This window comes from Hemitrygon akajei, chromosome 5 (genome assembly GCF_048418815.1).
Source record: "Hemitrygon akajei chromosome 5, sHemAka1.3, whole genome shotgun sequence".
Classification (NCBI taxonomy): domain Eukaryota; kingdom Metazoa; phylum Chordata; class Chondrichthyes; order Myliobatiformes; family Dasyatidae; genus Hemitrygon; species Hemitrygon akajei.
Genome location: NC_133128.1, coordinates 79302174 through 79317066, shown reverse-complemented (window position 1 = coordinate 79317066; position 14893 = coordinate 79302174). Strand labels below are relative to the sequence as shown.

Here is a 14893-nt window from a genome sequence, read left to right as displayed (position 1 = left end):
TATAATACCTAATACAATGTAACTGCTATGTAAAATAGTTGTTTATACTGCATTGTTTAGGGAATAATGACAAGGAAAAAAAGTCTGTACATGCTCGAACAAGTGCTGGAAGAGCACTTCTGGGTTTTCTTGATTCGTGGTTGGTTGAATTCGCAGATGTGGAACTCGCGGATAAGGAGGGCCGACTGTATTAAACTTTATCAGCTGTTTCTCTGCCCTTTCTGTAATTTATCCATATCCCACAATATTCTTTGATGGTCCTTTACACTGTCCACAATTCCAGCACTCTTTGAGTTACCCACAAACTTGCTAATCCAACCATCTACATTTTCATCCATATCCTTGTTATATATCACAAACAGTACAGAACCTAGCACTGATCCTTGCAGAACACTGCTGGTCATGGACTCCTGCTAGAATAACGGCCTTCCACCCCTGAACTCTTACCTTCTATGTCAAACTAGTTCTGAATCCCAACTTGCAATTCACCCTGGATACCATACATCTTTATAGTTTCCTTTGTGCCTCACAAATATGTATCAATGCACCATAGAAAGCAACCTATCCAAATGCAAAACAGCTTGGTTTAGCAATTGCTCTGCCTGTGTCAGCTTGAAACTGCAGAGGGTTGTAGGCACAGCTCAGCAAAGCACATCATGGAGAATAGCCTCCCCTCCATGGACTTTGTCTGCACTTCTCACTGCCTTGGTAAAGCACCCAGCATAAACAAAGGTCCCAACCAACCATTGTTTTTCTCCCCCACCCCCCTCCACTGGGCCAAAGATACAAAAGCTGGAAAGCATGTACCTTTTTTTATTTTTTTATACTGCAGTTATAAGACTTGAATGGTTCCCTAATATGATAAGTTGGACACCCGACCTCATAATTGCCTCATTACAATCTTGTGCCTTTTTGTCTAACTGCACTGCAGTTTCTCTGTAACCACTGTTATGAGGGTCATTGGCCAATTATTTCCTGGATTATCCCTATTTTCCTCTTTGAACAAAAGCACAACATTTGCTACTCTCCAGTACTGTCAGACATCACCTATTGATAGTGAGGACACAAAGATATTTGTCAAAGTCCCGACAATCCTCTCACATGTTGCTTTAAGCATTCAGGCCTTGGGACTGATTCACCTTGATGCTTTTCTGAAGACTCAGCACTACCTCCTCTTTAGTCTCAAAATATCATAGCGTATTGGCATGTCCAACTCTGTTTTCACTATCCTCCAAATACAAATTCTTTCCTTTATCCTTGAGTGGTCCTCCCTTCTCTTTAGTTATCCTTTTAAGTAACTCCCAGACGTCAGACTGTCTGTCAGCAGCTGCCTACAGTCAATATCCCTTAGCTTTTGTTTCATCCTGTCTTAATTTACCCTTCTGCCACCCCCCCCCCCCACCACCAACTTAGCCCTGAGCACAAGTTCCAATTTTATCCTTATTCATGACCATCTTAAAGCAGAGTGAGTTGTAATCACTATTCTCAAAATGTTCACCCACTATCAGGTCTGTCACCCAGCCTGGTTCACTTCCCAAAACCAGGTCCACTACGTTCTCTCCTCTAGTTGGACTCTCCACATATTGTTTTAAGAGCCCCTCTTGGGTGCACTGGAGTAATCCTGCTCCATTTAAGCCTCTTGTATTAAGAAGGTTCCAATCAACACTGGGAAAGTTAAAGTCTTTCATTATGACAAATCTGTTGTTTCTGCACTTTTAATAAGCTGTCTCTATATCTGTTCCTCCATCTCTCAGTGGCTACTCCCTTTGCTGGACCTCATCCCAACTCAGGCCTATATCATTTGGTACTTATATGGACCATAAACTCCTGTTGATTACTCACCTGTGCCTTTCAGAATCACGCGTACCTTCTGTGAGGCATCCTTGACTCTGGCATCAGGGAGGCAACACACAATTCTGGAGTCTCATTTGCAGCAGCAGAAATGCCTATCTGCACCTTTTACTATCGAGTCCTTGTCTCTATTACTCTGCCTGACTTCACCCTTCCCTTCTTTGCCTCAGAGCTGGGCATGATGCCACTGACCCTACTGCTGCTGTTCTCTGAAAGGGCATTCCCCCGCACAATCGCACATGCACACACACACACCCTAAAGAAACTATTACAGCCGTCACTGAAGGGAATAGCTATTGTATAATTCTGCACTCTCTGTAAACTCCCTTGTTTCTCCTTGTGGTCACCCTGTAGCCTGCAGTATAAGCATGACCACCACACTGAAACCTTCATATATAATGTCCTCACTATCCTGGATCATCCTGAGTACATCCAACAGTATCCCCTTGATCCAATCTGTCAGAAATCACAGCTGAGTGCACTTCCTGTAGATATAATTATCAGGAAGACCCTGAGGTTCACTAACTTCCCATTTCTTGCAGGGGAAGCATTCAACAGCCCTGGCTGCCATTTTGTCTATACTAAGTCAAAGACCCACCTTCCCACTGGCCACTTCAAAATGGTCACTCTACTTGATCTTGCCTTCCTTTTATTGGTTGAGTTACTGCATGGTTATCCAGTCAAAAACAATATTTAAAAAGCTGCATGTATTCTCACTCCAAACACAACATTATATAATAGTATTTACTGATAATGTATTAAATTATTTCATACATTACCAGTAATTAATGTTATAAAATTATGAGCCTCTTCCATCCCACAATATTTGGCTTGAATAGTAGCCAGGATGTGAGCTACAAATTACAATGGGAGATAGAAAATGCATGTCAAAAGGGCAATGTTATGATAGTCATGGGGGATTTCAATATGCAGGTAGGTTGGGAAAATTAGGTTGGTGCTGGATTCCAAGAGAGGGAATTTGTAGAATGCCTACAAGATGACTTTTTAGAGCAGTTTCTTATTGAACCCATTAGGAGACAGAAAATTCTGGATTATGTGTGGTGTAGTGAACCAGATTTGATAAGGTAAAGGAACCCTTAGAAGTCAGTCGTCATAATATAGAATTCACCTTGCAATTTATGAAGGAAGGCTAAGGTCATATGTATCAGTATTACAGTGGAGTAAAGGGGATTACAGAGGTATGAGAGAGGAGCTGGCCAAAGTTGATTGGAAGAGGACAGTGGCAGGGATGATGGCAGAACAGCAATGGCTGGAGTTTCTGGAGGCAATTTAAAAGGCGCTGGATGGATACATCACAAAGATGAGTAAATATTCTAAAGGGAGGGTGAGGCAACTGTGACAGGAAGTCAAAGACAGCGTAAAAGCAAAAGAGAGGGCATATAATATAACAAAAATTAGTGAGAAATTAAAAGATTGGGAAGCTTTTAAAAATCAACAGAAGACAACTAAAAATGAGAGAAAAGATGAAATATGAAGATAAACTAGCCAATGATATAAAAGAAAATATCAAAAGTTTCTTCAGATATATAAAGACTAAAACAGTGGATATTGGACCACTGCAAAATGACGCTGAAAGAGTAGTAATGAGGGATAAAGAAATGGCAGATGAACTTTAAGTATTTTGCATCTCTCTTTACAGTGGAAGACACTAGCAGTATGCCAGAAATTTGAGAGTGTCAGGAGGCAGAAGTGAGTGCAGTTGCTATTACTAAGAAGTTGCTTGGGAAGCTGAAAGTTGGATAAGGCATCTGGACCACATGAGCCACACCCCAGGGTTCTGAAAGAGGTAGCTGAAGAGATTCTGGAGGCATCTTTCAAGAGTAACTAGATTCTGGAATGGTTCCGGAGGCCTAGAAAATTGCAAATGTCACTCCACCCTTTAAGAAGGGAGAGAGGCAGGAAGTAATAGGCTAGTTAGCCTGACTAGTTAGTTAACCATCAGTTATTAGAAAGATGTTGGGAGTCCATTATTAAGGATGAGATTTTGGAGTACTTAAGTGCACATGATAAAGTAAGCCAAAGTCAACATGGTTTTCTTAAGGGAAAATCTTGTCCAACTAATCTGTTGGAATTCTTTAAGGGAATGACAGACAGAATAGACGAAGAATCAGTGGATGTTGTTTACTTGGATTTTCAGGGGGCCTTTGACAAGGTGCCACACATAAAGCTGCTTAACAAGATTAAGAAGCCATGATCTTATAGGAAAGATACAAGCAATGATAGAAGATTTGGCTGACTGGCAGGAGGCAAAGAATGAGAATAAAGTGGGCCTTTTCTGGTGGCTGCTAATAACTATTGGTGTTCTGTAGGGGTCGATATTGGGACTGCTTTTTACATTATTTGTCAATGATTTGGATGACAGAATTGATGGCTTTGTGGCCAAGTTTGCAGACAATAGAAAGGAACTAGGGAGTCTGCAAAAGGACTTAGATTAGGAGAAGGGCAAAGCAGTGACAGATGAAATATAGTAGAAGGAAGTGTATGGTCATGTAATTTGGTAGAAAGAAAAAAAGGTGTAGATTATTTTCTAAACATGGAGAAAATTCAAAATCAGAGGTGCAAAGGGACTTGGGACTTCTTTGCAGGATTCTCTAAATGTTAACTTTCAGGCTGAGTTAGTGGTAAGGAAGTCATATGCAATGTTAGCATTCATTTCTAGAAGGCTAGAATATAAATCCAAGGATGTTATGTTGAAGCTTTATATAGTGTGAGCAATTTTGGGTCCATTAAGAAAGGACCCAAAGGTCCATCTTAAGAAAGGATGTTTTGCCATTGGATAGGGTCCACAGGAGAATGGTTCCAGGAAAGAAAGGGTTAATATTTTTATCAGGAACATTTGATGATTCTGGGCCCATACTTGCTAGGGTTTATAAGAATGAGAGGGGTGGGATCGCATTGAAACCTATTGAATGACCTTGGTAGAGTGGATGCAGAGATGATGATGATTCCTGTAGTGGGTGAGGCTACGACCAGACAGCCTCAGGGGGACGTCCATTTAGAACAGAGATGAGGAGGAATTTCTTTAGCCAGAGGATAAGATATAAGACCATAAGATATAGAATCAGAAGTAGGCCATTCGGTCCCTCAAGTCTGCTCTGCCATTCAATCGTGGGCTGATCCAATTCTTCCAGTTATGCCCACTCCCCTGCCTTCTCCCCATACCCTTTGATGCCCTAGCTAATCAAAAACCTATCTATCTCTGCCTTAAATACATCCAATGACTTGGCCTTCACAGCCGCTCATGGCAACAAATTCCACAGATTTACCACCCTCTGACTAAAGTAATCTATCTGCATCTCTGTTCTAGTAGGTTTGTCAGGCAAGATTTTTCTTTCAGGAAACCATGCTGGCTTTGGCCTATCTTGTCATTTGCCTCCAGGTACTCAGTAATCTCATCTCTAATAATCGATTCCAACAACTTCCCAACTACTAATGTCAGGCTAACTGACATTTAACTTTCTGCTCTGCCTCCCACCCTTCTTAAATAGTGGAGTAACATTTGCAATTTTCCAGTCATCCGGTACAATGGCACAATCTTATCGACTCTTGAAAGATCATTGTTAATGCCTCTGCAGTCTCTCCAGCTACTTCCTTCAGAACCCAAGGGTGCATTCCATCAGGTCCAGCATATTTGTACACCCTCAGACCATTAAGCTTCCTGAGCACCTACTCAGGGGTAATTTTCACTGCAAATACTTCACTTCCCTGACACTCTTGAATGTCCGGTATAATGCAGATGTCTTCCACTGTAAAGACTGATGAAAAATACACATTCAGTTCCTCTACTGTCTCTGTCTTTCATTGCAATATCTTCAGTATCATTTTGTATTGGTCCTATATCTACCATTGACTCTCTTTTACCCTTTATATACTTAAAAAAGCGTTTAGTATCTTCTTTGATATTAGTCGCCAGCTTCCTTTCATAATTAATCTTTTCCTTTCTAGTGACCATCTTAGTTTCCTTCTGCAAGTTTTAAAAGCTTCCCATTCCTCTACCTTCCCACTAGCTTTGGCTTCCTTGTATGCCCTTTCTTTTGCTTTTATTTTGGCTCTGACTTCACTTGTCAGCCACGGTAGTGTCCTTCTTCCATTCAAAAATTTCTTCTTACTTGGAATATATGTCTTACACTTACGTCATTTTTGGCAGAAACTCCAGCCATTGCTGCTCTGCTGACTTTCCTGCTGGTGTCCCTTTCCAGTCAACTTTGGCCAGTTCCCCTCTCATGCCATTGTAATTTTCTTTGTTCCACTGAAATACCGAAACATTGGATTTTAGTTTCTCCTTCTCAAATTTCAAAGTGAACACGATCATATTGTGATCATTTTATCCTAAGGGTTCCTTAACCCTAAGCTCTTTTATTACCTCCAGATCATTGCACAACACCCAGTCCAGCACAGCTGATTCCCTAGTGGGCTCAACAACGAGTTGTTCTAAAAAGCCATGCCTTAGACATTCTACAAATTCTCTCTCTTGAGGTCCAGTACTGGCCTGGTTTTCCCAATCCACTTTCATGTTAAAATCCCCAACGATTTATCATGACATTGCCCTTCTGACAAGCCTTTTCTATCTCCTGCTGTAATTTGTAATCCACAACCCAGCTGCTATTTGGAGGCTTGTATACAATTGCCATTAGGGTTCTTTTACCCTTGCCATTTCTTAACTCAACCCATAGAGACTCTACACCTTCTGATCCTATATTATCCCTTTCTAATGATTTGATTATTTCTTATACACAGGGCCACACCACCCCCTCTGCCTACTAACCTATCTTTCCAATGCACTGTATATCCTTGGATGTTCAGTTCCCAATGGCAGCCATCCTTCAGCCAAGTTTCAGAGATGGCCACAACATCATACTTGCCAATCTGTAGCTGAATTTCAAGATCGTCTATTTTATTTCTTTTGCTGCATGTATTCAAATATAACACTTTCAATCCAGTATTTGTTGCTGTTTTAACTGCACCACACCTCTATTGCTCTGTAACTCATCCCATTGGCTGTGATTATGCCTCATCTCCTGCCTGTCCTTTCTATCATCTCTGTTGCACACTATCTTTGATTTATTTCTGTTTTCCCCTTCCTCAGTCCTATCACTCTGGTTCCCATCCCCCTGCCAAATTAGTTTAAACCCTCCCTAACAGCTTTATTAAACCTGCCTGCTAGGATTGGATCCTTTTGGGTTCAGGTGTAACCTGTCCTTTTCGTACCTTCCCCAGAAGAGTCCCCAGTGATCCAGGAATCTGAAGCCCTGACCCCTAAATCAGTCTCTCAGCCACGCAGTAATATACCTGATCATGCTATTCTTGCACTCATTGGCACAGGCAGCAATCCTGAGATTACTACCCTGGAGGTCCTGCTTTTCAGCCTCCTCCTACCTAACTCCCTGAATTCTCTCTTCTACCTATGTCAATAGGACAATAAGTGGTTGCGGCAGTCCAAGTCACTGAGTATATTTAAACTGGAGGTTGATAGGTTATTGATTAGTTAGGATGTCAAAGGTTATGGGGAGAAGGCAGGAGATTGTGGTTGAAAGGGATAATAAATAAGGCATGATGGAATGGTGGAGTCAGACTCTATTGGCCTCACTTTGCTCCTCTGTCTTCTGGTCTAATATTTGCTTCAGTGAGCTCAATGGGGTCAATGGGACAGTACTGATTTCCATAGGCTTCACAACTGGGAGCAAAGCAATATATTTGTATTGTAATTTCTTTAAAACATACACATGGCAGTGATGTGGGAGATAACAAATAAAATTCTTTTTTGGCTTCCTTTCTCAATGCACTTAACTCACAGAAAATTTCTCTCGGTTTACTCTTGCAAATTCTAGTTGACAACTGAATATTTCTGAAATAATAATTTACTAAAGTAAACTGAACAATGAATTGATATTTGTCAGTACACACTTCAAGTGCTGTGGTTACCCAAAAATCAATCAAATAAAAGGTAATCACATTTCTACAGAGCACATCAATAAATGATTTTTGAAGATGAAAAGTTTTGCTGATTTTACAGGAATTATTACAAAATTATCAATAGCTTTTCAATGTTTAGTTTGTTTTAATTTTACAATTTTTAATGTAGCTGCAAGTTCTACTACTGGACCTGACCTTCATTCGACAGAACGAGAGTCTCTAAGAACTAATAGCAAAGATCCTTCAACTTGGTCAATTGAAGAAGTCATGAAATTTGTAAAGGATGCAGATCCCCTAGCATTGGCACCACATGCAGACCTCTTCAGAAAACATGCAAGTAGTTTTCAGAGCTATCAGAAGTACTTTTCTTTATCTCTACCATTTGTAAGTATTGTCTTTGTGGCAGCAATTCTTGTATTAACATGTGTTGTGGTATTGCAGGAAATCGATGGGAAGGCACTACTCTTACTGCGAAGTGACATGATAATGAAATACATGGGGCTGAAGTTGGGCCCAGCTTTGAAGCTTTGTTATCATATTGAAAGATTGAAGCATGGAAAATACTAAGAAAATAACGTTTCATTTTTAACAGCTAGATGGAAGTTTTGATCCTGAAAGCCATCAATATCCTCTATTGTGTGCAACAATTTTCAGATTTCTCTTGGAGGAGCAGCTGCTTTGCTGTTTAATGAGACTTCTAAACCAAGAAAAATGTACAGTTTCATCCTGCAATGTAGAATTTGAAATGACCCTTGTTTTAATCATTGTCAAAGAATATTTGTGTAAGTTTTATTGTTGCTTTGGTAATTTAAACAAGGGTGCAAATTCAAAGTTCAAAATGCTAAATTTTATGCATTTATACTTATGTAAATTTGTTAATTTTTTTTGACACATTTCAGTCTGCAGTTTACATACCTTTCATTTGTATCTTCCTTAAAATGCAGTAGTGTTACAATATTTGCAAGTTTCTGATGATCCATAACTACAGTTGTTTCCTGTTACCAAAATAGCTAAAATCCAAAGGATATCTACATCAGGATTTTACTGTGCTAAAATATTTATGCAAAGCTTCTAGATTACTAGAAGGATTTTTGAATGATCAGGTGTTCTTGCCTCGATAGCAAATCCTGTGACTATTCTTACCTAGCTCTTCCTATGCTCCAGTGGAGCAATCTGTCTTCTACCATATGATTTTTATCATATGATCAACCAGGCTAATACTGTCACCCTTGAAGGGGTCAGACAGTGGTTTACACTGTTATGCAGTAATTGAAAACTAAAACTAGCACAATGTTTTGGAAGGTTATGTTTAGACCTTCATACATTTCTAGTATTCTTCTTACCCTCAATTTTTTATATAATTTGTTGACTATATGATTAGTCAACTAGCCATGTTTTTATACACTGTGAGGTCTAACATATTGATAGTAATCTATTTTACTATCTGTGCCTGTGAAGATAAATTAAATCAGGGACAAGAATGTAAAATTTCCTAGCCAGTAACAGTTTGAATGTATTTCATAATGAGTAAATTAATTGGAAGAAATAACTATTTTACACAAGTATGAAGTCTGTGAAAATAGTTTATTTTGTTGCTGGTTGCCTTTTTATCCAAGGTAATTTCCTTTTAGTAACATGAAAGCAAATTTGTTTTGCATTGGTAATGACATACTTATGGCAAAAATGCTTTATGCGTAATAAACATTTTGTAGTTATATAAACTTGTGTAACTTGTGTAAGTGTAGTCATGTTGTAATTTAAATATAGTCTGTCATTGTTTATGAACAGTTCCATTTTTGGTTTTAACTGAACATTTTTCTATTGCAGTTCTAATAAGCAATAGTTAAAGCACTGTACATAATACAGCATCTTGGCAAGAAATAAATGATTTTGGTCAGTTTGCTGTTTTGTGCTTCATTGCCTCTTGTGGCACATCTACAAAAGTTGGCATGAGTACCATGTATAATGTAACAGTTTTCAAGGATATATTTAGATATTGATGGAGCATTGTAGAGCAGTAGATGTTGAACTCATGAAGCATCACTGAGCTGAAAAATTAACCCTTTCTCCACAGGTGAAAACCTGAACGGAGTATTTTTGATGTTTTCTGTTGGTATTTCATTAGTGGTTTTTGAGTAAGTGAAAAGAAACTTCCTGTGGCAGAATAATAAGCAGAAGACAGATTGGAAGGTGATTTCTTCAACTTAAAAAAGGTAATGTAAAGAAATGCATATTATACAACCAGTTGTCTATGCCTGAACGGAAGGTGAAACCAGGAACAATGGTAACATCCCCCTTTAATTATTTTTGCAAATATCTTTTGAATAAGTTGTAGGGCTACTGAGAAAGAGCAGAAAAGTAGAATTAATTGGATAGTGTTACCAAAAAGGTAATTAGTCTTCTCCAAACATCGAGCACACAGTATTGTAGCAGTTAGTGTTAATGCTATTATAGTGCAAGCAACCTGGGTTCAATTCCACTGTCTGGAAGGAGTTTGTATGTTCTCCTCAAGAAGCATGGATTTCCTCCGGATGCTCCAGTTACCTCCCACATTCCAAAGACATGAGGAGTAGTGGATTAATTGGTCACATGGGTGTAATTGAGTGATATAGGCACATTAGGCCAAAAGGGCCTGTTACTGTGCAGTATCTCTAATTCTAATCCCTTTCCCAATACTGGTGCTGCCATTCAGGTACATGTTGATTTATAAACTTTATTTTATGGTTTATGGTTTCTAATGGCTTCCTTTGAGTTTGATGGTGTACCTGATTATCCATAGGTGACTTCATGGGTAATCGTCTACGTGAGGAAACCAGAAGAGCCAAAGTAATCCCACAGTCACAGGGCAAGCTCTACAATTGTGCCACAGATCCAGCTTTGACCCAGGTCTTGTTTTAGTTATGCAAAGTCTGTGACCTACACTCTCCTGGGTAATGTGTACACAGGATACACATACCGTATTTCTCCAAATTATTCTGCTCCAAGAAACCTTTTAACAGATTTATGAAATATTACCCTTCCATAAATTCATATTCACTCTGCTAAATTTATTATTTTCTGTCCCAGTTACACTTCCTGATCAGGAATTTTCTTCCTCAGGCAGTGTGGTTAATCAAAATGTTCTTAAGAACAGTGCATTCAAAACTGACCAAACATACAATCATGTCAGGCACTTTTTCCCAGAATTCATAGCCCATCAGAATAACCTGTCATTTGTGTGATCTAAATAATTTGTACTTTATTCCTTTATGTCATTCATATTGTAGAATTTTAAAGCACAAAATTCATTCAGCCCATTTCACTTACACTGATATGAAGAGACTCCCACATTTAGAACTGTACCTCCAACTCTTTCCACCCTCAACATCATTTTGGGAAGTGTATTCTAAATCTTAAACATGAGGAAATTCCTTTTGGCCTTTTCATTTTATAACAAATAAATAACCCATGTTATGGAACCAATTTCCAGAGGAAATAATTACTTTCCCTACTTCATTGATCAAAACCCTCCACATTTTTTGAATGTTATTGGGTGCCGTCAAGTCATCTTTGACTCATAGCGACCCTATGGATAGTGTAGTTGTCCAAAGGGTTTTCGTGGCAAAATACAGAGGTAGATTTCCAGGCCATTCTTCTGCACAGATACCTAGCCAGATTCAAACTCGGGACCATCTGCCCCGAAGTCCAGTGCTGCTATCACTACACTGCCAGCTAGCCCATATTTTGAATGCCTCTGTATAATTTCCCTTAAGTTTCCCTGCTCTGAAGGGAAGAACATCATCACCTGATTTCTCCACAGAACGCCATGCTGGTACCCTCTATAGGGGCCTTGACACATTGTTCTTAATTTCCACACTACAGGCAGCTATTTCAGTTGAGATCTAAGATGGAGTGTGTAAGGATTTGGTACACCATTTAAAAAAAATTATATATCTAGTATTTCAAATTATGTAGCCAAGATTCCACTTAATTTCTTAGAAGTGATAGGACAAGTCAAGAACACAGCTAAAGACTTAAGAATTTTCACCCCCAGGTACCTTTGTTTTAGCCTTGCTCAATATTGATGAGTAAGTAAACTATTTTAAAAAAAATGATCCCGTGTGTGCCGCTGCACCAGAAGTTGGGCAAAACCCTGCCTTTTGTTGGTGCTCTTTATTTTATTTAGAGATACTGCATGAAATGGGCCCTTTGAGCTGCACTGCCAACCCCTAATTTTAACCCTACCCTCCTAACAGGTACATCTTTGGAATGTGGGAGGAAACTGGAGCACCCAGAGAAAACCTACACAGTCCACAGGAACCCTAACAGTTAGAAATGTGACAATTTCTAACAGGTAACAAAGAAACACAAGTTTCATTCTGTCTTCAGAGGAGGACACAAATATCCTGTCAGAAATGTTAAGGAACCTGGAGTCTAGCAAGAAGGACAAATTTAAGCAATGATGCTTAGAGAATTGTTGGGATTGAAAGGCCAACAAGTCAGTCAGAAATGGAAAAAGAGCCCTACATGTTTCTCACCATAAACATTCATGAAGGCCTTTATTGCTATGCTTTTTTTGGGAACAGCATCTGTACCACTTACTGTGGTCACCATTGACACACATGGATTACACAAGTGTGCTGAGAAAGTTCAAGCAGTGGTGGATGGTCCAAGGCCAAATGATATGTCACAGGTGTGGTCCTTTTTAGGATTTGTCAATTACTATAATAGGTTCCTGCCATACCTGACTACTGTGTTCCACCTCTTGAACGCATCCCTGCAGATCAGGAAGATATGGCAATGGACAAAGTACAGTTAAGTTGCTTTCCAAAAGACAAAGGAAATGGTGATGTCAGACACTGTACTCACATTATGATCCACATCATCCAGTGAAGCTTGTTACATCACCTTATGGTATAGGTGTAGTCACTTGTTATGTGTGAGGGAAGTGAATGGCCCATAACTTTTGCATCACATTCTCTTACTAGTGAAGAGAAAAATTACATACAGATTGACAGAGTCCTTGAGGCTGGTTTGAAGTGTAAAATATTTCAACCAGTACTTGTACTAGAGTGTGTTTATCTTTATTGCTGATCATCAACCACGAGTGTCCATTTTCAATCCACAGAAGGGTGTTCCACTAAACAGCAGCAGCACAAATGCAGAGATGGGCTGTTTCTTGGCAGACACAATTACAAGATTGAATTCAAAAGGACAACTACTCGTGGAAATGCTGATGGATTGTCCTGTTTACACTTGAAAAAGGAAATACCTGAAAATTTTACGTACAAAAGAGAACATTTTTTCCATGTATTCCCCCTAATGCAAATTGGAAGTCTCCCTATTATGGCAGAGGTGATCAAAAGGGAAACCCAAACACTGTCTCAAGTCAATATGGCAAACCAAAAGGCTAGAACGTGCAGGAGTTCCATTTCCCCTGGTTTTACCAGCACTGGGATGAAAATGCCCTTCATAGGGGTTGCCTTTATGTGGGGATTGAGTTGTTGTACCATCCGAGCTGAGCGCTAAAGTGTTGGAGGAGCTACATGCTGGTCATCTAGGCATGGTCAAAATGAAAATGTTGGCTCAAAGCTTTGTCAGGTGGCCTTGGGTAGATCAGCAGATCGAGCAGCTTGCCTTGCAGTGTTGGGTTGCCAACGTCCAGAAAACGCCAAGAGTATCTTGGAAAAGAAAAAAGTCCCAAGCCGTTAAGACTTAGGGCAATCCAGAGTCAACTCCTACAACTGCCACAGAACCTAAGATTGCTTTACAGACACAAGTCTCACCTGCCAAGCAGAGTGACCTTATCAGGATAGATGTTTTCCCACAAGAATAAGAAATTCTTCACAATTAAAAATGGGACAATTTAAAATTTACTGTGTTGTCAATGTCACTATAGTTGGGGGGGGGGGGGAGAGAGAGAAAGTGTGGTTATATATACATGCACATACAAATTTATGTATACACACACAGGTGTGTGAAGTTGAGATGCATTCTATATTGAGTTGGAGTTAGTAGCTAAGCAAGGAGGAGTGTTTTATATTTAATATTTCAGTAATATTTGAGGCATTATAAATATATTGTTTGATAAAGCATTCTTTATTGAGTACATTACATATGTTATGCAAATGTATGTGAATAACGTGTAATTACACCATCACGTCATAAGTGCGCACCTCACTAAAAATAAAATGAAACTAAGACACGCATTTCCTGGCTCTGGGTTCACCCACCCCCCACAATTAGTTTTGTGTTGGAGTTCAAAACATGGCACTATTTTTCTGAAATGCACGAACTTTAACTTGTTTCTTAAGTTAAGACTTAAGTTTCATATTATACACATTAGCATCTGAGAATTAACCACAGGCATATGTAAAACCCTACAAAAATACACTTAGGTATAGAACATTATAGTTCCTGTCCTTTTGTTTAGTTTGGGTAGAAATAGTGTACAGTGCACCTCAATACAATCATGGAATTGTTCTGTGTGCATATGTACTAAATTATACTGATTTAGAGAATTTGCTCTTCTCTCACCAAATTAAGGATTATTGACTGGCAGATAAAATAGCAAAGTGTGTATTGTGGTAGAGGAACCCATTTAAAGATTTCCACACCCATCCATCACATCTAGAAAACCATAGAATATTGTAATTTTATTCCCTGTTTTAGTCAATAATAGGACTACAGATTGACAACTATATATAATAATTTATTAAAGAACACCACATTTACAATGATGCTGAATAACAAACTATGCTAATTCATTTGGCCATCTTCTGAAAAAAAAAGATTAATTTAGAATATATAGATTTCTCTCAATGTTTAACAATAAAATACAAATTACATTTAAAAATTTGCCATAAATAACATTCTCTAAACACTATTATTCCATTTTGCTAAGCAATTAATCTTACTATCACTCATTGTTATTTAAGGCAGATTTCAACAGCTCATTGTGCACATTTTATACTATTATCACGGGGGGGGGGGGGGTGGGGGTGTAAGAATAAGGCAAAGCCAGAATGGCAACCAAAATCAACACAGCACAAGGGTTATCTGGTCCCTATATGGACCTTAAACACATTTGCTTAGCCACTTTTCATATAATCCTTCAAAAATCCTTATC

At 39.0% G+C, this 14893-nt stretch overlaps 2 protein-coding genes across 3 annotated transcripts in view; one reads left to right on the top strand and one right to left on the bottom strand.

Annotated features, from left to right (window-relative positions):
- scml2 (Scm polycomb group protein like 2) overlaps positions 1-9682 on the top strand; it is a 132797-nt gene extending 123115 nt beyond the window's left edge. For both annotated transcript variants that reach the window (XM_073045864.1, XM_073045865.1), the window contains 2 exons: positions 7955-8118; positions 8227-9682. In XM_073045864.1, the coding sequence (XP_072901965.1) occupies positions 7955-8118; positions 8227-8352 (290 nt within the window). In that variant the 3' untranslated portion in view covers positions 8353-9682. The remainder of the gene's footprint in view (positions 1-7954; positions 8119-8226) is intronic.
- cdkl5 (cyclin dependent kinase like 5) overlaps positions 1-14893 on the bottom strand; it is a 533184-nt gene that overhangs the window by 453411 nt on the left and 64880 nt on the right. The window lies entirely within an intron of this gene.